The 24,814-nt window shown below is 33.4% G+C and overlaps 1 protein-coding gene across 6 annotated transcripts in view; it reads left to right on the forward strand.

Annotated features, from left to right (window-relative positions):
* PAN3 (poly(A) specific ribonuclease subunit PAN3) overlaps window positions 1-24,814 on the forward strand; it is a 77,625-nt gene that overhangs the window by 28,010 nt on the left and 24,801 nt on the right. For 5 of the 6 annotated variants that reach the window (XR_015734393.1, XR_015734391.1, XR_015734392.1 and 2 more), the window contains exons 5-8: window positions 6,513-6,674; window positions 15,890-16,040; window positions 20,063-20,310; window positions 21,759-21,863. Coding sequence is in view for 2 of the 6 variants with exons in the window: in XM_034410791.2 (XP_034266682.2) it covers window positions 6,513-6,674; window positions 15,890-16,040; window positions 20,063-20,310; window positions 21,759-21,863 (666 nt within the window). In the remaining 4 variants the exon portion in view is untranslated. The remainder of the gene's footprint in view (window positions 1-6,512; window positions 6,675-15,889; window positions 16,041-20,062; window positions 20,311-21,758; window positions 21,864-24,814) is intronic. The other variant, XM_087894729.1, reaches the window with a different exon arrangement.

Raw genomic sequence — 24,814 nt, forward strand, 5'->3', positions numbered from 1 at the left:
TACTTTTTAGCACCTATATTATAAGGGAAGGAAATTGTAATAGATACATGTCTGCACTAGCATAGAATCCATATATGTGAATTTTCAGATGATCTCTTTAAAAAAAGCATGGTTAACAAGAAGCATTCTATTCTACAAAATTTATTTTGAAAATTGTTCTGTAAAATTTTCCAGTGTTTATTATATTTAAATATAATATCAGTGGTCTTGTCCATTTTCAACTTTTAACATATCTGTAATCTGTTTGGCAAATGATTAAAATATGGATAAATCTGGACATCAGTTGGGTTACTGAATTCTAACAGAAATTGAATTTCTGGTTCAGTCTGAAACTTCAGTTATAATTTAGGCAAATGATTGTGCTGTGAAGAGACAAACATTGTCTGTGCTGTGAAGAGACAAACAGTTACTAATAGGATTTTCTCAAACCTTAATAATAAGCAGCCTGAACAATTATGCTTTCATATTAACTTGCTCTGATGGATTGTATTCTTTTTTTAATAAAAACACTGCAGATTTGAAAAAGTGAAGAACAGCTATTTATGTCACTCTGTTATGTTCTTTTTCCTATACGGAATTGCTTGTTCAAGGTACACCTTACTTTTTAAATTGATGAATGAGTGGTTGAGAAGATAATTTCAAAAGGAAAAATAAATGGGAAGGTTATATTTTTATACCTCCCTCCATTTGTAGCTTTAGAAAAAACATAGTATAGGACAGTCAGTTATAAGTCAGGATTTTAAACCAACCTTGTCTTTATGATATAAAATGAAATTTCATTAAGGACTGCCTGATTGAGAATATATTTTAAGTAAAAGTAATTTTGAAGAACATTTTTTTGTTTTCTTTAACATAGGCAGATATTTCCACAAGTAACATTGAATCTACAAATTTAATATGAATACAGTTTTCAACTTCTACATATAGGAAAGCTTAACTTAAAACACATATCCTTTAAATCAGATGCTACCGTTGATATGCTTTAATGCATTGTGATATAAATTGCTGCAGTTGAATTGAATTTTACACGTAATCCGAAGTATTATACTTGAACCTTATTCACGTGCTCACAAATTAATAAAATAAAGTGAAATTTTATATCATATAATATGGTAATTTTTTATTTATATTCTTTAATTTAGGGGCAATTTATGCCCATTTTAATGAATAGCCAGATTTAAACTCTTTTCTTTCAGTTGAAGTTATTATATATTTATTTGACAAGTTTTAAATATAAGCTAATGATAGGGTTCAAAATAGGGTTCAAAATAGAAAGATGCTTTGTATTTTACCATTCTTTATTTTGAGAACTGGAAATTTTCCACTTTTATTCTTTTTTTTTTTTTTTTATTGAAAAGGTTTTCAAATACAAATTTTTCCCCCTTTTTCCCCCCCCTCCCCCCCCCTCCCTAGCCCCCCCTCCCCACCCTTCCCCCCCTGTGACTTCTTCGTAACAAAAAAAAACCCTAATTCATAACAGATTACTTACTCCCTCCTCAAAATACTGACCTTTACTTACTAAAAGTATTATAAATCCCCCTTTATCCATACATTTCAGAAAAGAAGAAGAGAAAAAAAAAAAAAAAACAAAAAAAAAAAAACAAACACATTATACTATAACTATTATAAAATAACTCTAATTTAGCATAATAGTGTTTTATATCTATGCATTGTTGCAACAATTCAAAACCACCTTCCACTTTAAAACTATACAATAAGTCCTACTTTAATAACATTTCAAAGCGGGCTCCCCATAAAATCTAATTTAACATTTATTCCACTCTATCCATTTCCTCCACTCCCCTAAATGTATCACTTAAAAATCCCTTTTCTTAAACTAATCAGTCTGTAGCTAGCTTATTCACCCACTGTCTTACAAATTTACCATACACAACAATTCTTGATATCTTTAATTCACTGCCCACACTACTTAAAAATATATATATATATATATTCCATTATATCTAAATAAAAAAAGAAAAGACAATAACTTTAAATTTATAGTCCATATAATATCTTCTTGAAGTCTTTCCACTGGATTGTTAAAACCAACATCCATAATAGGGTGACATAGCTTGCGGATGCAACAGTTTATTCAAGATCTCCAATCATATCTGCCCCCATCAGTAGTAAACATCTTCTTATATATATAAAAGTAAAAACAACCACCCGAGTGACATTATAATTGTATTCCGTATAATAATAATTGTGGGTTTCATCAGGATTATTAATTTCCATCATCGTATTGGGTAACAACCCGATCTTCTGCATGTCCCAATGTGATTCTCTTGCCTTATAATTCAAGATAATTATAATATATTTATCAACACAAAAAGAAGTTTCAAAGTAGATAATTCAAAACCATCAATTTGAGGCTCTTTCCATGTCCCAAAGTTACGGCAATGCAGAGATCTGCCACTATCCTCAGGATGATATTGACCAATATGTCGCCTCCTCTATGTTTTCACATAATCATTCATATTTTAAAAACACTGGCTTCACTGTTGCTTGGGTTAGAAATTTCTATTTTTGTACAACCTATTTCTTTTTTTGTTTTCTTTTTGTGGGTTTGACCTCCATCCTAATTTTTTGTGTCTCGCATTTCTTTTTTATCCCTTGTATATCCTCTAATTGGTTTCCATGCTTGTCCTTGCCTTGATAAGTCATCACATTAAAATCAGATGGCACTTCTCTCAAATTTGTAGATAATCCAGCTGGGGTATCCGATAAATCCAAAGGCAATTTATCTGGTACAGTCTCTGTCTTTAGTTCCAGCTCCTTCTGCTTATCCTGTATTATATCTGAAGACGTTAAATTCATTTTCAACCTATTTTGATAAAATTCTTCCGCCCTTTCAACAGTATTTAACTGGTATCTTTCTCCTTGATATCTCAATATAATACCAACTGGGACGTCCCACCGGAATTGAATATTTCTCCTTTTTAACTCAGACACCAGAAAGCCAAATTTCTTCCTTTCCATTAGTATCTTAGGTGGGAGTTCCTTGTAAATCCAAATCTTTCTTCCATACAATTGCAAATTAGAATTGAAGGAATTTTGCACAATTTTATTCCTAATTTCTTTATCTGAAAAATAGATTACCACATCTCTAGGCAATTGCCTTTGCTTGGCAGTCCAAGAGTTTATTCGATAAGCTCTGTCAATCCTACAAAACACTTCCTCAGGTTGAATCTTTAAAATCCCAGCTAGAAATTCAGAAGATATTTTCCTTAAGTCATCTCTGTTATTTTCCTGCAAACCTCTAAGTCTTATTGCATATTCTGTGAAATTATATTGTATCTTTAGAACCTCTTTTTGAATCCTCTGTTCCAGATATTCTACATTACCAGACTTTTGGTCAGCATCCATTTTAAATTTTTCTTCTGAACTATAATCCTGAATATTTAACAAATCATTTTCAATTTTTTGAATTCTATTGTCCAATTTGTCTTGAATTTCATCCATTTTTGACTCTAGTAAATTAGTATTTGTATCCAACCGAATCATGAATTCTGGCAATTTTAAAATTTTTTGCTGCAAAAAGTCAAACTTGGATTTCACCAATTCCTTAATTTCCTGCTTAAATTTTTCAAGTTGCTGATTCACAATCTCATCCCTTCTTTCAATCTCCTCTAAGAGAAATTCTATTATATTAAAATCAGGTTTCTGGGACTGAAGAGTTAAAACATGTTGCTTTAAATTCTTAGTGGGGGAATCCCCCCCACCTATTTGTTTGTCTGACTTCACAAGCCTCAGTGCCATGTTTCCGCCTAAGCAGGCTTTGTTAGAAGAAGAAAAAAAAAAAACAAGACAAAAGACTTCCAGCCAGCAACACTCAAGCCTCCAGGGAAAAAAGAGAAAAACAAAAACAGGAGCGGAGTTTTGTCTACAAATGTAGCCAGTGGTATTTATTCCGCTACATTGTAATAATAAAAAACGGAAGAACTTTCCCTCTCAAACTCTTCTCCAGCCGCGGCAGACGCCATTTTAAAAAGAAACTTTTTTCCTCTTTCTCTTCCTCTATTCTCTTAAGTAATTTTTAAAAGATAAGTAAAATACTTGCGCTTCAGTATTACAGGTCCAGCTCACATTTTCTTTGAGTAATCTGTCAAATTCGCAAGCTTGCTTTTGACGCCTGGCTCTGCATTAGCAGAGGTCTCCCAAAGCCCGGAGCAACGGCTGGGGATATGGGGCATCTCATCCGCTCCATCCCAAAAGTAAAAGAAAAACTTTTGGGACTCTGCAGAGAGTTCTACCCACCCCTGCCGGCTCTATCTCCGTTTCCTCATGGGAACGGAGTTTTTTCGAGCCGCCGTTCCGTTGTGAAGGCGGCTCTGACAGGCAGTGGAAGCTGACGATCCCAAAGGAACGTCTGGCGGCGGCCAGCAGCAAACAGGAAGTCCCCCACTTTTATTCTTTATCATGAATTATTCATGCATTCCTGGCCTATTTTCCAACTATTAGCTGGTAAAAATTGTACATTTGGATTCACGAAAGCCATGGTATCCCTTTTGTTGTAATCAGAGTTCAGAACTGACTGCAAGGCTATAACAGAGACAAATTTAATAAATACATATAGGATTTGATATACTGCATTATGCATTAATATGTTTGGAGACATTTTGTGTATATGAGTCTGTGTGCATATACATGGACAGATATACAATAATGGGGGAAGGGTTTTTAGAGGAAAAACCTTTGGGCTTTAATCCCTTTGCTTTATGTGTGAATGAATTTGAACACCAAAATATTGATTTTTTCTAAATAACCATAGGATGGATGTATACAGCTTTACTGAGTAAAGCCGATAAAAAGTGGATAAATTGAAGTTGCTTCTGGTCTTTTTCTTATCCAGAAGAACCTTAAAGAAAAAGAAGCATCATTTATTTAGGGCTTGTCTGTATTTCAAATATGAGTAGTCACTCTGAAGTTACATCAATGAGCGAGGAATGATCAAAAAGCACCTGGGTCCTTGTTTAGATGAATATATAATTTCTCTGGTGCCATAAATGTTTGTGGGTATTATATAGATGGGTAATATGAAGTTCACAATTTATTTATTTATTTTTTTAAATTCAAGTTATCTTTCCTGGTACCAAGGATTTAGCTTCTGGGTAACTTCATTAATTGAATCCACTTATGCAATAGAATTGTTTGAGATCTCACACGTGTCTGTTAAGAAGGGAGTGCCCCTGAATCTCTTCTCAAACTAATACAATAAACTAATAAATCATTACTTTATTTTATTAGTAGCGATGGAATCTTTGTATCTGTCCTTCTCTCTAGTATTTTTTACATACAAATGATTTTAGTTTGATGATTTCTTTCGATTTCTATTCTAGCAATATGTCCTAGCAATTTCTGCTATTACATTATAGAGAGCCAGAATTAAGATTAAGGAGGTACCATGAAATTACATCCAGCCCTTTGTATTATGCCATTTTGCAATTTCTTTTCATTTAGAATAGGCTCTCCATGATTTAATCTTCAGTTACTTTTATGTTACTATATGCTGTGTAAGCCTTAGCATTTCTCGACAGAAGACCTGCATTTTATTGCACAAACATCTAGATTTGGTTCTAAAGAAAGGTATGCTATAAATATATTTCCTTACTCTTTATTCTTTTTGTTCGGTTGTCCCTACATTTTTGTAAAAATAATGTTTATATGGTTTAGGATTAGAATTGGCTAACTGAATGTTACAGCTGAAATTGAAAATTCAAGTTTTATTAATCCTGGCTAATTTTTTTAAAAGTATGATGATTTTATGATTGACACTTTACTTTTAGATTAGTTTTTATATTTTATTTTTATACAGCAAATTAGAATTCAATACTAAAGCATTATTTGATATTGCATATGCATATTTAAAAGTATGATTCCAAATTTACAAATGTTTGCTTACCAGAATGTTATCTGCTAGCAGAAATCAGTGTAATAAGATATTGTGTGAATTTTAGAATTGATTGAAAGCTACATTTGCAAAATGGACAATTTTGTACTTTTTAAAAAAGTTTATCCAATGGCTTCAAATTTCGAATGTCTTTAAATCATTACAGAATGTAAAGATGTTTTATTTGAATGCCTATTTTCAATTCTGGAACTTTCAGGATTTCATTATTTTAAAAAAAATTCAATATCCTGGTTAAAAGAATATGAAAAGCAAAGCATGTAGGGTTGCTAATAATGATATTTTATTTTGTAAGAATATTATGAAAAGGAAGCTCCACTTCTTTGAATTAGGCCTTGCAAATGATACATCCTGAATATATTTTCTTGGAATTCAATAAATCTTACGTTGAATAGATATGTATTGGATTATGCTACAGGTTATTCAGTTTTTGTTTATACTTCCCCTGTGAACTTTCTTTTATAAGTCATAGCAGTTAATATGGAAGCAAACCATCTTAGAAATTTTACTTGCAAATTGTTTCCTATTCCACCAATCAAACCAAAGATATCTATCTAAGGGATACTGGGAGTGCCCTGGTTTTTTTCCTTCTTTTCCATAGCCAAGAAAGTATCGACTGGGGATGCTGGAAGAGAGGATAGTTCCGGTGGGATCAAAGGCACGGAAATCAAAGAACACTATTGGCTGCTTGGCTGACAGGTGTAAAACAGGAGTACCCATCAATATGGTTTGGTGGAACAGAGTCACAGAAAACAATTTACAGGTAAAATTACTTTTTCCTAGTCACTTTAATTAATTTGGGGTACTCTTTTATTTTTGGTTGATGCTGAGGTCAGGTACATGCAGTGGGATTGAAATTTGATCAAAGCCTTCACAGATAAACAAATAAATATGAATGACTTTCTTAATGTTTCAACTAATGTCTCTTAGTTTGAATGGTAAGAATAATATAATTTAAAAACTCATAGTAGTCACATGCCATTTTTAAAAAATTAGATGATATTCTAGTGAAAATAATCATTTAGGAAGAATGTTAATAAAACAATGTTAATATACTGTTTATTTTAGATGTCCTTGTCTGGCTTATAGTGAGGAGAAGCCAGAATCCCTGGTAGGTGCAACATGGTATAGGATATTCATTACCACCCTTTGTTTCTTTGCTGTCTCCAATCATTAGTAACTAAACTATAATAGAACTCGGTAAATTATACAGATTGCCTACTTCACAACTACTAATACAATGGTTAGTAAGTTATAATAGTCTGAAATCTTTTTTTTTTAAATCAAGCCTTTAGAAAAGAGAAATCATGCAAAATGCCAATATATTTTTTATCACAATCGCAAGTATGGAGAAACAAATACACTTCAAATTTAATATCCTGTTTCAGTTTTGTCTTAGTATAATAGATTTATAGGGATGTGCAAAACTCACCTATTCAGGGCTGGTATGATTTCTCTAAAAAGTGTAGTTCCTGAGCTGGTTGGTTTTTCACGTCTGCTTTGCTTTCAGTAACTTTTACTGCACTAATAAAAGTGCTAATAAAAGAAAAAAAATCTTCGAGATGTTCTGCTCTTAGCAGCCTTTCCAGATCATAGTCTTCCCGAGGTAACAGCAACAAAAAGTATAATAATATCATTTGTTGTTGTTGTTAGTTGTGAAGTTGTGTCCGACCCATCGCGACCCCATGGACAATATTCCTATTTGTAAGTTAATACATGAGGGTCTAGATAGGTATTCAGCTGCTGCAGAAGCAGAATCATAAGAACTAGGGTAGTGCAGTGGTTAGAATACAGTACTGCAGTACTGCTCACTTCAGGAGTTTGATTCTGACCGTCTCAAGGTTGATTCAGACTTCCATCCTTCCAAGGTCAGTAAAATGAGGACCCAGATTGTTGGAGGCAATATGTTGACTCTGTAAACTGCTTAGAGAGAGCTGTAAAGCACTTAAGCGGAATATAAGTCTCAGTGCTATTGCAGGAGAACAAAGAAAGTATGAATTTGCCTCTAATGTAGAAACACAAACTATGAATACAATATTGTACAAAATTAGCATGTAAATAAGAAGTTCAATGGTAGTAGTCTGCATTACTTTTGCAGTATTTTATGTAGCAATTACAATTGCAAAAGGATGCATTTTGTGTCTGGAGAAGAACTAACTAAGAAGTTAATGTTTCAGAAAAACAGTTATATTATTATATATTATCTCTCTCTCTCAAAAAGAGAAATTTTTGAGGGATTTGGAAAGACCTTAAGAATCTTAATTTTAATTTAATGTTTCAATATTTGCTTCAAACAGAAGAGGTGGAATAGCAGAATATCAGAATAGTTGAAAACTCGGTGACTAAATAAATTACTCTGAATTATTTTCATTGGAATAATTTCTTCAGATGAGTAGGCAGGTTTGTCCTCTTGAATCTAGAACATTTCATAGCATTAGCTTTGGAAGATACAAACTCTCATATATTTTATAATATAACAATATATTATATTGTTCATCATATAAGAACAATCATAACAATAGCACATATCATATATGTTCTATTGTTATAACACATAATATCACCATTCACTTATTTATCACTTGAGGGAAGGGAAAATTGTACTTTGGTTTTGGATAGATCTTACAGCTTTTTTTATAGTTCAAGAGGAAACTTTAATATAGACTGTTGCTTAATGAGGGTGTGTTAAATTTTGTTGTTGTTCCTTAATGACTTGACCTATATACATGCTCCTTTCAGTCCAAGAAGTTGAGCCTGTATTCAGTAGATAATGCTATATAGTTTTGGTTTGTAAATGTTAACAGGACTAGAAATTTGTTATTCAGTAAGCAAAAATGGCTTTCTATTTGTCTTACCACGTTTCTTACTTTTCTGATACAGATCTCAGTCCAGAGAATCTGTTCTGCATGTGCAAGGACTAGTTGCTATAAGACTTCAAATGATTTTACAGGGGAAAAAATCAGCCCACTGCATACCCAAAAGTGCTTTTTCCAAAAGGCAACTGGGCTTTCTTGGTTTTTTCTTTAACACTTTTTTGCTTGTCCTCCAGAGAACTGAAGAAGCTTATTGGATGAGCAGCAAATATTTTCAAAGACAAAAAAAAGTTCAGTTCCCTTTTGGAAAAAGTACCTTTAGGACAATCATGACTAGGATGATTGAGAATCTCCATAGACATTTAGCCCACAGAAGGTTATGTTTTTTTCCCCTGTCAGGCAGTCAAGTTATCTTTTTTATACATGGATGCGGGCTTGCAATGCTGTATTTCAGTATAATAATACTCTTTCATTCATTGCTTAATAGAATGTGGAAAAATACAATAGCCAAACTGTGATGTATTTGTTTTAGAGAAATTAAATGTTAACATTTCTGTTTCTCACCTTTGCAGAAGACGCTCAAAAGGCTATATACATAGCTCAGAGTGGCACACCCTCCCCTCAATAATAGCCCAGTGAGGTATATCAAGTTGAAGGGAGGTAACTGGTCCAACATAACTTGGTAATCTCACTAATGGATAGCTGTTCTTTTGTGAAACTGCCCTTTATGAGTTTCAGGTTACAATTTCAAAAAATTCCATCCACTACATATGCCTGTTAGAGGACATGAAACTACTTGAAGAGAGCCAGATTATGATCCCCTGATCTTTCCCTTAAAAAATGCTTAAATGGTTTGCTAAAATAATGCCTTTGGTTTCTGGACCAGAGGAATAATAATAAAAAAAAAGCCCACAGTCTTTTTCTTTTAAACATTGTTATTTTCTCTTTCGGTCAATATAATTGAAAGAGAGAACAATGTTTAAAGGAATTAATCAATTGATAACCAATGTAATTATTTTATTATTAAAAATTAGCTTATTGATCAATTGAGGTGTTTCATTATAGTTCAAACTGAAATTGTAAAATTATTGAATATAATTTTAATATGATAGCATAAACAATTTAAAATAGTTGCAAAATTTTAAAAAATTCTAAAATCCAGTTCGCATAAGCGCATAATAGAAAATTCCGATCCTTCAAGACCCCCCCTTTTTTTTCCCTCAAAGAATTGTGTATACTTACTATTATTATAGTATTCCATATGAAAAACAAAAATTCAAACGTCTATATGAAGAGAAAAATTCTGTTCTTATATTTCATGTATAATTAAATGCTGTTTAAGGAAGTAGTGGGATTAATGTTCTGTACTGCAAAATAAAATCTGTAATATGCAAAGGAGGAATAGGTTTTGACTGAATAACAAACATATATAGCATGCAAATATTAGTCACTGATTAGTTAGTATTGCAGATGGGGATAACAATGGACATGAGGAGGAGGCAACCATACCAGCAGAGGAAAGGGGTTTGATTTATGTGAAAGAAAAAGAATGTGTTTTCAGTTAGCCAGATGAATTTTAATGTTACACAAAGGCATGCTAATTTTACACATCTAGAGGCATTTTAAAGAAGGATGCTTGTGACTGGATGTGTATAATCTTCCCCTCTGCAAGTTTAGAATATTTAAGAATGCTTTATTGGCCAAGTGTCATTGGACACAAAAGGAGTTTGTCTCCTGTGTACAAGCTCTCAGTATACATACAAACAACAAAGTATTACAATCATAGGATACCAATAGAGAAAGGTAGTAGAAAAGATGAGAAGGATAATAGTAAAACAACCTTACTACATGGGTAAATAGACATAGACAGAAGACAGTACTGTGGTAATTAGGTAATCAGCAGAATGATGGCATGAAGAAAAAAACTGTCTCTGTGTCTAGTTGTTTTGTCCTGAGGGGAGGAGTTGAAACAGTTTATGTTCAGGATGTGAGGGGTATGTAAATATTTTCCTAGCCCTCTTTCTGGCTTGTGTAGCATATAGGTCCTTAATGGAAGGCAGGCTGGTTGCAATTGGTCTTTTTCTGCAGTCCTAACTATACATTGAAGTCTGTATGTGTCTTGTTCGTTTGCTATTCCAAACCAGACAGTTATAGAAATACAAATGACAGACTCAATAATTCCTCTGTAGAACTGTATCATCAACAACTTGGGCAGTCTGAACTTTCTGAATTAACACAGGAAGAACATTCTTTGTTGTGCCTTTTTAATGATGGTTCTAATGTTAGGTGTCCATTTCAAATTCTAGATGATTATAGAACCCAGAAATTTGAAGATCTCTATTATTGGTACTGTGTTGTCTAATACAGTAAGAGGTACTAGAATAGTAGGGCTCCTCCTAAAATCCACTTTCAACTCTACAGTTTTAAGTGTGTTCAGCTCTAGGTTGTTCCGCCTGCAGCACAGGGGCAATTGTTGTTCAACCTTCCATCTTGAATGATGCAGACTCATCACTCTCACAAATGAGACCAATGACTGTTGTACCATCTGCAAACTTCAGTACTTTAACAGAGGAATCCTTAGAGATGCGGTCATTGGGATAGATAGAAAAGAGTAATGGAGAGAGCATACAGCCCTGGTGGGACCCTGTGCTAATTGAACAGGTATTCAATCTGATTTTACCTAGCTTCATTTGCTGCTTTCTATCTGTCAGAAAGCTTATAATCCACCTACAAGTGTGGATAGGCATAGCTGAGTCAGTTTAGAGTGAAGCATTTCTGGATGCTGAGCTGAAGTCTACAAACAGGACCCTTGCACAGGTCTTTTGGGATTCAAGATGTTGTAAGATGTAGTGCATTGCCATGACAACAGCATCATCTACCAATCTATTTGCGCCAGTGGTGGGATTCAAACTTTTTTACTACTAGTTCTGTGGGCGTGGCTTGGTGGGCGTGGCATGGCTTGGTGGGCATGGCAGGGGAAGGATACTGTAAAATCTCCATTCCTACCCCACTCCAGGGGAAGGATACTATAAAATCTCCATTCCCTCACCACTCCAGGAGAAGGTTACTGCAAAATCCCCATTTCCTCCCGATCAGCTGGGACTCGGGAGGCAGAGAATAGATGGGGGCGGGGCCACTCAGAGGTGGTATTTATCAGTTCTCTGAACTACTCAAAATTTCCGCTACCAGTTCTCCAGAACTGGTCAGAACCTGCTGAAAACCACCCCTGATTTGCGCGGTAGGCAAACTACAAGGAGTCTAGCAGAGGATCTGTGATGATTTTCAGGTGGACCAGCACTAACCTTTCAAAGATTTTTATAACTATAGATGTCAGAGCAGCCAGTCTCTAATGGGCCTTCAGTGTAAGCTTATCAAAGACTAAGGTGTACAGTGCATATTATGCAGATTGAAAGGCACTGGAAAACAAGCCTGTCTCTCCTCATCCCATTTTTATGAAAGTGTGCCATTCAATTTTTATGATCCTTTTGATTTCTTTATATGGGTAGAAAAGGGTGGCAAGTAAACTGCACCTAATTTAATATATAAAGAAACAAAAGTATAGTTCTGAGAGTCATAAGAAAAGCAAAAGATGATAAAGCTCTTTTTTTTTTTTGGTTACTACAATATACTTGTGCCCTAACTATTCTGGAAAATGAGATATAAAACAGTGAAATCACTATGTGAACAACTTTAATCAACCCGCTTTCTCTTAATATATTCTGATCAGGACTATATTATGCTTAATATTTTGTTCATAAAGTCAGGAAAGGTTTATAAATGAGATGTAAGTTGGGTCTTGATTCCGTTTGTGTGTTGCTATCATATTTTATCATATTTTCCATGTTTCATATTTGAGCTGTTTTCATTACTGCATTTTAAAAGGTAGATTTTTATCCATTTTCCCTTTTACTTTTCACATATTTGTACAAGATTAGCAATTATTTCCAAGATTTGTTGTATTTGAAAATAACGCTTGTGTCATTTAGTTAAAACTAAATATGATGGTTTCCAGTTTCTTGATAGGGAAAATGTATTGTGTCATCTTGTATCAAAATGTTAGGGATGAAAAATACTGGATTTGGATAAGATTTCTGTAAAAATGCTGTGTTTATTTAGGAAAAGACACAAAAGACAACATACCTACAAAGGTGAATGATACAGATAAAGGTATAGAGTAGACTATTAGTCTTGTAAAAGTTAAATTAATTAACTAATTAATTCAAATTATATGCTGCCTATCTCACCGATAAAGTGACTATAATGCTCAAGAAGTGGTTGTAATAACTGTTGCAATAAATACTGTGTCTTATAATCATGTAGATTATGGCACAATAAAATGCTATAACATTTCAGATGTGACAAGATTTTTTAAAACATTACCAAGAAAAGTAGACAGGTATTAATTTGTATTTAATAGACTGAACAGCAAAATCATTGTCTTTTAAATTAAGGTTATACCAGGAACTCTGGTGGCAGTTATTTTTTGTTTAATTTTTTTTTTTTTTACTCAGTCAGCTCTTAAGTCGTAGTACTGTGAAAACACATTGCATTTTGAGTTAGGTTTGGCTATAGAAAAAAGGGAGCAAAACCTAGAATGAGTTTTGAGAGATAAATAAAGTTGGGATACTTTGGAAGGCAGATAGTTTCTTATTGATTAGTGACTTCAGGCAAGTATATCTATGATCTTAAGAATGTCTGAAGAGATGTATATGTTAATTAAAGAACTTCATCAGTTTTATCCATTATTTTAAATGTATAGATTTTCAAATTGAGGACAACTTTATTGGGTAGAAAGAGAACAGCTAAAGACATTTAAGGGTACTGTTGATGAAAAATAACCCTAGGGTAATTATGATAAAATCGATATATCTTTTGAAAGATATATTTATTTTTTGCCCATTCCTATCTTCAATGTGATTATTATTATTTAATAATAATAACGAATTATTATTTAATTCGTTTTAATCTATTTTAAATTTTGTATTTATATGTTTTATTCTATGGCTGTTCACCGCCCTGAGTCCTTCGGGAGTAGGGCAGTTTACAAATTCAATAAAATAAGTAAAGTAAGTAAGTAAGTAAATAAGTAAGTAAGTAAGTAAGTAAGTAAATAAATTAGCTTTATTCATAAGGGCCTCACACAAATTCATGTATGAGTTGCAGTATCAAAAAATTTCAGACTATCACAGTGATTCACAGTCCTCCTCTCAAAGGCCTCCATTATTGTGACTTTTTCTGCACTTTATTAAATTGTGTCACTTCTCAGCAGTGTGGTGACTTTGGTTATTTTGTTATTTAAGTTTCCTTGGTTTTATTTTACGAAAAGACAACATACACAGTTTTTAATAGTAATAACAACTAGACAACCCATGACCTGTTGGCTCATCAGACCTATTTCTTTACCTAAACTGAGAAATAGAATGAGCAAAAATGGGCAAAAATGTAGTGGGAGCAGGTGTGACTTCTGGCTTCCTGTTGGCTTCCCCATTGACTTTCCTGGGAGAAAGTTGGCAAGGTGCAGTGGAAATGATGATCACTGACCGTGGCAATATGGCAGCAGTGAAATAACATTGCCAATCCTATGGGAGTAATGGGTTCCAGATTTTTGACACATTCTTTAAGTTACGTCATTTGAGGTACATTGATTCAAAAATTGTTGTCCTATGATGTACAGTTTTGCCCAGTTGAATGTTACAAATAAACAAATGGGAATGGTTTAGTAGTATATAATGAATTAAAATGTCTTAAGAAATCTTTACAGGAAAATCTACATTTAATGTTCCATTTGGGGAGGAAAGAGTATCAAATCCAGATTTACATTCTTTATGTAGCTTATGTCATTTCCACTTGATTTTTTTTACATATATTTGATATTATAATTTCATATTTGAGGCTTTTACATAATTTATGCAAATTTATGTCATTTGCAAAATTGTGTTATTACAGAAGTGATATAAAATAACAAAATTGAAAAAAATAACAATTCGTTAACAATGCTTCACAATTAGTAGACATTATACTTTTTTGTAGGCAAAGTCCAAAATAAATTTTCTCCATTGCGTCTGACATCTGCTGAGTGAAGGGTCAAAATATTGAGGTTTCATTATAATTAGATAATAGTCTGAAATGCACAATTATTATTATTTTTTCAAAGAAGGCGGAGGAAATCTCATTTATTGAACCTGGATAAAAAAGGCAAATAAAAAAAGATATTTAATATTGTGTTATATGTTAATACACTTAAATTTGATTATAATTCATTTTATCTTTTTAAGTATGATAATAGTTGTATTATTAAATACAGTATTTTAGCCAAGAAACTCATAAACGCATTCTGAACATGCTATCCAATATTTTGTTGAGCTATTCTAATTCGTCCAGCATTTGGTACTGAATTATATAACCACATCAAGATTCAAACTGGCATTTACAGCGAATGATGTTGTGGGGCGAATATAATTGCTTCTTCATTATTTAATTTATATATATATATATTGATTGCTATCTTCTGTTATTTTAAGGCTTTTATATTTTATGTTGTTTTAAGTTTTAGTGCCTCTGTTTTTTCCTTTAGATTATGTATAAAGTGTAATTGATAATTGATCTTTGACCATAAATCAAATTATAATAACTAAGTAAAATAAGCTTTTTGAAATAATTCTACTGTCTAGTTCTCTAAAATTTCATCTGTTTATATGAATAGGCTACCATCATCATAATGATAAAGCTGACAATTGTTGAGATATAATTGACCCATGTGTATTGCAGATTTGCAGATCTTAAATTATAGAGTTATATGTAGATCTGTATTTCAACAGACTTCTTATGGTAAAAGAATACTTCGAGCCAGTTAGGTCGGAAATGCCTACCTTAATTGAATGTTTTCTTTTTTTCTCCTTCTCTTCTTTGTCATGTAATATTACAAACCAAGCACAGTATTGAAAAGTTATGTTTAGAGGCCAATTACAATAAAAGGGAATAGCATATAAAGTCCACATCAACTTCACTGGAGTAATTTTAGTCTTCGGACCCTGGTATTAATTCTTAATTGTCTGCTGAAATTTGAAATATTAGATTTTGGCGTTTTAATTCCACTGATTTATTTAGTAAACAAATATGTCTTCACATTTAACATATAATATAATATATCCTGATTTTTAAACAGACGCCAAATCCCACTGCAAGTGAGTTTATTCCTAAAGGAGGATCAAACTCCCGACTTGGTAATATGTCACACTCAAATATATCTGCCTTCTCTCAAGCCTTGTTCTCTCATCCTTCCATGGGAAATCCTGCAAATCCTGGGTTAGCTCCAGGTAAGTTTAGAGTAATTTGTTTACTTTTTAAATTAAGATATAGCACATGTAAGTTGCTAAGTAGTAGTAACCAATTTATCTTATTGTACTTTAGGAATTTATTGATATAATAAATCTTGGCTATGCAAATTGTAACTTCATGTAGTTCTAATCTCTTTGCAACTTTATACAAATTGCTTTGTTATAAGAGTAATTCTTAAAGGTTTCTTGTCATTATTTGGCATTAGTAAGTTATGCATTTTAATTTTATAGGCACTAAAAAAAGAAGTTATTAATTTTTCCTAAAGTAGTGGCCGGGGGCACAAACCTGTACAAAAGTGTAGATGTGGTTGCAAAATAATACATGAGCAAAACAATGAAAAGTCAGGATTCTGGGATGCTTGATTACAAAATCATTGATGTTCATATTATTTTGTTTTTGACAGTAAATGCTCATCACTGTTCTTGAGTTTTATATTAAAGTATATTAATATGATATATGATATTAAATTATACTCAACCAAAATCTCTATCTCTATCAACTGTCCTTCCAAAATTTTGTAGATTTTATAACTAAAAATATAGGAGTTTGGAAACTTCAAATATCTGAATCGAGATTCTGATTCAAAAGCTAAGTTGTATTAAGTTTTCAAATAATTCCAAAATGAATGACTGAACTGTGGTTTGAATCAAATCTTGTGATTAGTTCAAACATCCTATATTGGGGTCAAAGGAGAGAGAGAGAGAGAGATGTTTTTTCCTTTGGTCAGGCCATTTGTGCTTCAAGACTTAAACCCTTTTGACTACAAAATCTATAGAATCTAATTAGCTGTCTTTTCTTTTGATAAGGTTGGACTTGGAATCACATGGGGCTTGAGATCTGCTGGGCTAAGACCTCTTGAAAGTAGATCTTGCTTAATAAGATTCCTGTGTAGTTCTATGTAGATATGTATACTATAGATAAATTCAATTTTTTGAAAGTTGATTTCAGGGACCCAGCAGTACTCCAGCTGGGTGATTTTGAGCCAGCTATGCTTTCTCAGTCCAAAACCTCACACCTCACAATGGGAAAATACAAAGAGGATGGATGGGTTTTTATGTTGTGGAATTTGTTGTAAGCTGCCTGGAATCACTGTGCATGAGTTGGGTGGTCATATAAAGGTGTTTAATAAATAATAATTATGTATGTTCATTGCCTTGAGTTAATATAAAATAATAAAAGCTGGATAAAAAAATACAGAAATTAGATGAATAAATAAATGTTGGTACTTGGAAAGGAGTTTATTTTTAAACAATCTCCTTTAAAGGAATTAGTTCCAATGTTAGAGAGATTCAGGTTAAGGCAATACTAGACAGCTTATAAATGGCCAGTCACTGTCTTTGAGTCCAATCTACATTCTATTTAAGAATAAAATGGGAAGAAACAATACTCTGTGTGTGAGCTGAAGAAATAGTGGAGTGTAGATCTAACAAAAATAAATGAAAACTGTATCTTGATCTATATTATGAAATTTCTTGCAGTTATGGGAATATAAAAATCACACAAATATACAGTGGGGCAAAAAAGTATTTAGTCAGCCACCAATTGTGCAAGTTCTCCCACTTAAAAAGATGAGAGAGGCCTGTAATTGTCATCATAGGTAGACCTCAACTATGAGAGATAAAATGAGAAAACAAATTCAGACAATCACATTGTCTGATTTTGGAAAGAATTTATTTGCAAATTATGGTGGAAAATAAGTATTTGGTCACCTACAAACAAGCAAGATTTCTGGCTCTCATAGACCTGTAACTTCTTCTTTAAGAGGCTCCTCTGTCCTTCACTCATTACCTGTTTTAATGGCACCTGTTTGAACTTGTTATCAGTATAAAAGACACCTGTCCACAACCTCAAACAGTCACACTCCAAACTCCACTATGGTGAAGACCAAAGAGCTGTCGAAGGACACCAGAAACAAAATTGTAGACCTGCACCAGGCTGGGAAGACTGAATCTGCAATAGGCAAGCAGCTTGGTATGAAGAAATCAACTGTGGGAGCAATAATTAGAAAATGGAAGACATACAAGACCATTGATAATCTCCCTTGATCTGGGGCTCCATGCAAGGTCTCACCCCGTGGGGTCAAAATGATCACAAGAACGGTGAGCAAAAATCCCAGAACCACACGGGGGGACCTAGTGAATGACCTGCAGAGAGCTGGGACCAACGTAACAAAGGCTACCATCAGTAACATACTATGCCGCCAGGGACTCAGATCCTGCAGTGCCAGATGTGTCCCCCTCTTAAGCCAGTACATGTCCGGGCCCATCTGAAGTTTGCTAGAGAGCATTTGGATGATCCAGAAGAGGATTGGGAGAATGTCATATGGTCAGATGAAACCAAAGTAGAACTGTTTGGTAGAAACACAACTGGTTGTGTTTGGAGGAAAGAGAATGCTGAGTTGCATCCAAAGAACACCATACCTACTGTGAAGCATGGGGGTGGCAACATCATGCTTTGGGGCTGTTTCTCTGCAAAGGGACCAGGACCACTGGTCCCTTTTGCAGGAAAAGAATGAATGGGGCCATGTATCGTGAGATTTTGAGTGCAAACCTCCTTCCATCAGCAAGGGCATTGAAGATGAAACATGGCTGGGTCTTTCAGCATGACAATGATCCCAAACACACCGCCCGGGCAACGAAGGAGTGGCTTCGTAAGAAGCATTTCAAGGTCCTGGAGTGGCCTAGCCAGTCTCCAGATCTCAACCCCATAGAAAACCTTTGGAGGGAGTTGAAAGTCCATATTGCCCAGCAACAGCCCCAAAACATCACTGCTCTAGAGGAGATTTGGGCCAACATACCAGCAACAGTGTGTGCCAACCTTGTGAAGACTTACAGAAAACGTTTGACTTCTGTCATTGCCAACAAAGGATATATAACAAAGTATTGAGATGAACTTTTGATATTGACCAAATACTTATTTTCCACCATAATTTGCAAATAAATTCTTTTCAAATCAGACAATGTGATTGTCTGGATTTGTTTTCTCATTTTGTCTCTCATAGTTGAGGTCTACCTATGATGACAATTACAGGCCTCTCTCATCTTTTTAAGTGGGAGAACTTGCACAATTGGGCTGACTAAATACTTTTTTGCCCCACTGTATGTCTTTTTAAGTTATGTGGCTTGAGCAAGAAATGTAATATGGAGAAATAAAATTAAACTGAATCTTTTACCTTGAGAAATTGTTCTGAAAATATAAAATTTCTCTGGATGAAAAATTATCATTTAAATCAAACTGGGGGATGATGATTACATTCATTCTTGTGCGTAGCCTAGGGAATCTTAATTTAGCATTCTTCACTATTTGTTCTTCAGGGTCAGAGATTTTTTTTAATGTCATAGATACTATGGATAGAAACTGAATTTCATTCATAAAAATAATAATTCTACCAAATTGTTTTTCCTTAAATACAATGCCTAATAATATTGAATACAAAATGTCAGAGGTCAGTAAATGTATGCTAGTTTTTATTTGTTTAACTTTGTCATATTTCCTACTCTTTCATATTTCCTATAATAAAGATATTTCATTTTCTTATGGGTGATAGGCAAATGAGAAAACTTATTGATGACAGAATGTTGCACTTCAGAGATTGCTGGAATGTTCTGTTCTTCCTCCAGACTATATCAAATCTTGTTGTCATTTTAGAGGAGATTTTAATATGATATGGAGGGAGGAGAAAATAATTTTATGGAGTTGTCTGCAATGGAATGCTCCTAAATTGGCGAGTTTTACAGATCACTAGATTTATTATAAGGCTGGGGCATTGATTTCAATATGTAACCTTGAGGTTGTGTTAATCAACCTACATGATATCTGTTAACAATTTTATTTGAAGACTGAATATAGGCTGAGGTTGGGAACATTTTCAGACATCTTGTTCCAAAGTTCTTTTTTTCTGATCTGTAAGAGAATTTGTAATTTTTCAAGATTTAGAGTTCATGCTGGAACATATTCCTAGTTTACCAGCAAGACTTTTTTCCCTTTTTATTTGCACAAGGAATGTCACTGTCAGCAGGATCTTCACCCCTTCATTCTCCTAAAATCACGCCTCACACATCTCCTGCTCCTAGACGAAGAAGTCACACACCAAACCCAGCAAATTATATGGTGCCTACTAGTGCCTCTACTCCAGTTACTAATGCTGTCTCACAGCCCCCCACAACTGGCCAAGTGATTCAGAAAGAAACTGTGGGTGGAACAACCTATTTCTATACTGACACAACTCCAGCACCTCTAACTGGAATGGTAAGATTTAGCTTCAGTTGTGAGGATACTTGTCAGCAAAAAATTATTTACCGTTATTTTCAGTACTTAATTGCTATTAAATGTCCCTTCTTCATATTTAAATGATCTCTTCTCTTCTTCATATTTTATAAAGGAGATATTACATGCACTCGGATATGATAAACTATGTTAGCTTTGAGTTAATTCTTGGCATGGTAAGCCATTGTTATCATGGTAAACAGTTATAGCTTGTTCCCAAAGTAGCTTTTTATCTTTTTGCATAGGCTATAATTTTTGTACTGTTCTTATCCCCTAGAACAAATGGGAAGAAGCTATAGCTCAGGGGCAGAGCTCTGGTGGCAAGGGATAAGGTATCTTAGTGAAATTTTTTAGAGCTGTTGCCAATTGGAACAGATGTTAGCATCTAGATGTCATTGAAGTGAATGTAAAGTATTTCTGTATTTTCATTAGAAATGCTCCTAAGTAAGTGGAATTTAACAGGGAGAGTAAGCTATTTTTTAGATAGAGGGCTACCTGATGCCTCAGGTTTGCCTAGAAAATATTACACATTTGCCTAGAAGACATTTGTATTTTAAGGATAGCTAGCTTCTTAAAGAATTTGATTTGTTCTCTGAAATGAGAGGATTTGTTCAAAATAGAATTTGAACAACTGGTAATAACAAAATTTTATGAACCGTTAAGTGATTGATAAAGATCCTTATATGATAAAATTTGATGCTTACCTGAACTGGAAATAGAGGACTTTCAGTTATTAATTTCATTGTCATATGTAAAAAACCTCTCTAGTAAGAGATTCACTTTACAGTATAAAATGTTAAATACAAGCTAAAGTGGCACCAAGATTTTAATTAAATTACATTGCTGAAGGTGTGGGTTTTTAATTTTTTTTAAAAATAATATTTTTCTAAGTAATAGAGCAAAAAAACTAAGCAAATCTGTGAAATGTTAATTTAAAAAAAAGATTTGGATTCTGAAATAGCTAAGTTAATTTAGAGAAATTATAGTGAATGAATAGTAACAGTATGTTAGAATCCTTTGTAGAATAGATGTTGCTAGAATTAGCTAGTCAATATAGTATTTATTTATTTATTTATTTATTTATTTATTTATTTATTTATTAGATTTATATACCGCCCTACTCCCGAGGGACTCAGGGCGGTGAACAGCCAAGAGATAAAACACACAGAATTACAAAATTTAAAAACAGTATAAAAACCTAATTAAATAAATTTGGCCCAGAACAGATTAAAACAACCCTAAAATTTTAGACAAATTTAAAATTTATAATTAAAAAGGGAGGTTAGTATAAGTTCAAGCCTATAATAGGCTGTATAGTATCTAAAAAAGTCTGTGTTATGGTTCTTCCTTGAATGTATTAAGATAAATTTTAAAGTCTATTGATTTTTCAACTTCTGAAAGTTATCTATTTCCTAACTGACTTTCAATAGGTATTCCCAAATTATCACATTTACCCTCCAACCGCACCTCACGTTGCTTATATGCAACCAAAAGCTAATGCACCTTCCTTCTTCATGGCTGATGAACTCAGACAGGTAAATTCTTTTTAAAATACAAAAATAAATAATAGATTTTATTCCTAAATGTCTGCACAATGTTTCCTTTAAATTTTTGTAAAAATCTGTATTCAGCACATTGTAAAACTAGGTACCATGTTTCCCCGAAAATAAGACCCTGTCTTATATTTTTTTGAATCCTGAAATAAGTTCTTGGCCTTATTTTCAGGGGGGTCTTATTATTTTGGGACGCGTGGAGCAAGATGGGGCTCCTTTTGCCGTTTTACCTGATTGCCAGCTCTGCGTATAAATATTTTTGGGAGGGCTTATTTTCAGGGGGAGGCTTATTTTAGTGCATGCGCTCAAAAGCCCAATTGGGCTTATTATCAGGGGATGTCTTATTTTCAGGGAAACGGTACTGCATTGTAGGAAGTGTAGTATATGCATAAGTACACTCTATTTGAATTGGAGGTGCTATATGAGAACTAATAGCGGCATTGCATATTTATTTAACCTTAATAGTGGACTTTGGCAAGGTTTCATATTCATATTTTTAGTCCCTTTGATGGTGAACTTCATAATGAGAAAGGTGTAATGGATATGACAATTGTAAGCATCCTGTAAAAAGATTAGTCAAGATTTAAAGGTTTGGATTTTGCAGGTGAAATTGCACTTCTGGCAGAAACCTGGAAATGTTCATAGGACATTGCTGATGATTGCTAGTTTGAAAATAGAAGTTGGTAAAATTGAGGATAAATAAGAACTGTGTGAAACTCATGCATTTGGAAATCTCCAAGGGAGCCTGTAGTTGGTTGTTGGACACAAATCTCTTGAGGAATTAGAGAGATTCACCTATCCAGGCAGTTGCACTATGAAACAATGGAGACATTGAGAAGCAACATTACAAAGAAAAGCATAGCCAATGTTGCAATCTCTGCACCGATTTGGTCTAATTAATAGTAAATAATGCAACAAGGATCTGTTTTGACAATGCCATCAATTCTTAGTAGCAATATATGGAAGCAAAACTTGTGATTGTGATAGCACAAAAGCTCAGTATTCTACCTGTACTGCTCATGAAAAATCTTTGTTGTCAGTTACCAAAACATTCCTTCTAATAATGAGATTTTAGGAAGTGACTCCTTCAGGTTACAAGACATTGTGAGGGATTGCAATAATATTTTGGGGGACATTTTGTATCTGCTGGATAACTGTTACCCTAGGACTTCCATTTGTTGGATACCACCTAGAGGGAAGAAGAAGAAAGACCAACCAAGAAAGACCAAATTAAAATTTTCCAAAAATTTTATTTAAAGAAAACTTGATAAACATTGGAGTCACGTGCAAAGAAACAGAAACCATTAAAATGGACTAAAATTGTTGCAGAAACTTGTTACCCAGTATACTGAAAAATATAGGATGACCTAAGTCTAAATTCACAGACAGGACTTAGTTACCCATGGAATGATCATTATTGGAACACAACCAAGTTATCATACAGAACAGCATGCTATATTTAAGACTCATCCTAAACTGGAATCCCATCATAACTTTCTTGGTGCAAGTTCCAGTTCATGTACTCAATTTACTCGATTTATTGATTTATCGATTTACTCAATAAACATATAGGATTGTAGAGTCAGTCATTAATTCTCAAACAGTGAGTACTCATTAAGAGTCACTTCGATGTAGAAATTTTGGAAATTTTATAAATATATAAAATACAAGCAGTCCTTGTACCAAAATTGGACCCAAAATTTATGTAGTTACAGAAGACATTTTTTTAAGTGAGTTTTGCCCCATTTTACGACCTTTCTTGCCACAGTTGTTAAGTGAATCACTGCAGTTTGTTAAGTTAGTAATACCGTTGTTAATTGAATCTAGCTTCCCATTGACTTTGCTTGTCAGAAGGTCACAAAAGATGATTTAAATGACCCTCAGGACATTGCAACCATCATAAATATGAACCAATTTCCAAGTGTCCAAATTTTGATCCCATGATCATGGGGATGCTGCAATGGTCATAAAAATGGTCATAAGTCACTTTTTTCAATACCACTGTAACTTAGAACAATCACTAAACAAATGGTTGTAAATCGAGGACTACCTGTACTTGTAAAGGTTTTAGTCTGTAGTACCTTTATATGGTTACCAATATATTTGACAAAGTAACTGTATATATATGACTACAGTACCAACTACAGCCACTGTCAAATTAAGCAGTGCATATCTCTTCCATTGCCTGTCTTTCTCCTGATATGATATTGCACCTTTATGTTGAGATAGACAGTTATTAGAGGACAAACTTAGTTTAGCTAACATATATTCCTTGTCAATTGCATGAAGAATCCTGAAGTCTACATTCAATCCACAGGACAATATTTGTATTAACCATAGAATAGAATAGAATACTGTATAATACGGTAGAAAAGAAACTGATCATGCCTCAAAGTTGTGGTATAATTGTAAGGAAAGCAAACCACAACTATACTAGAAAGTTTGAGCAAGCTAGTTGTTAGGGAGACAAAATAGAAGATTATTCCTGTATTGTCAAAGCTTTTGGAATATCATATTTCATACATATAATGTATAGATGTTGATAAATAATTTTTTGCTAGGAAGAATTTTAAAAAATCATTTATTTGTAAGGCTGTGCAATGGCATGTTTTTTTAGAATCTATAGTTGTGATGTTTTCGCAGGAAAAGTCTCATTTGGCTTAAATAGTTGCAAAGAGTTGTTATATGATATATGATATCTATATCTATATCTATATCTATATATCTATATATGTATATGTATATGTATATGTATATGTATGTATATATATATATATATATATAAAATAAATATATATGTAAATACCTGCAAAATTGCTAACATGCTTTTTATTTATAAAAATGAAGTAATAGCATCTTCTCCAAAATCTTATTCCCTTACATAGATGCAAACATTTTCTTATGATGATCTGGACTGAATTAAATAGAGGAGT

This window comes from Pantherophis guttatus, chromosome 5, assembly GCF_059756535.1.
Source record: "Pantherophis guttatus breed Tessera chromosome 5, ASM5975653v1, whole genome shotgun sequence".
In the NCBI taxonomy this organism is placed as follows: Eukaryota; Metazoa; Chordata; class Lepidosauria; order Squamata; family Colubridae; genus Pantherophis; species Pantherophis guttatus.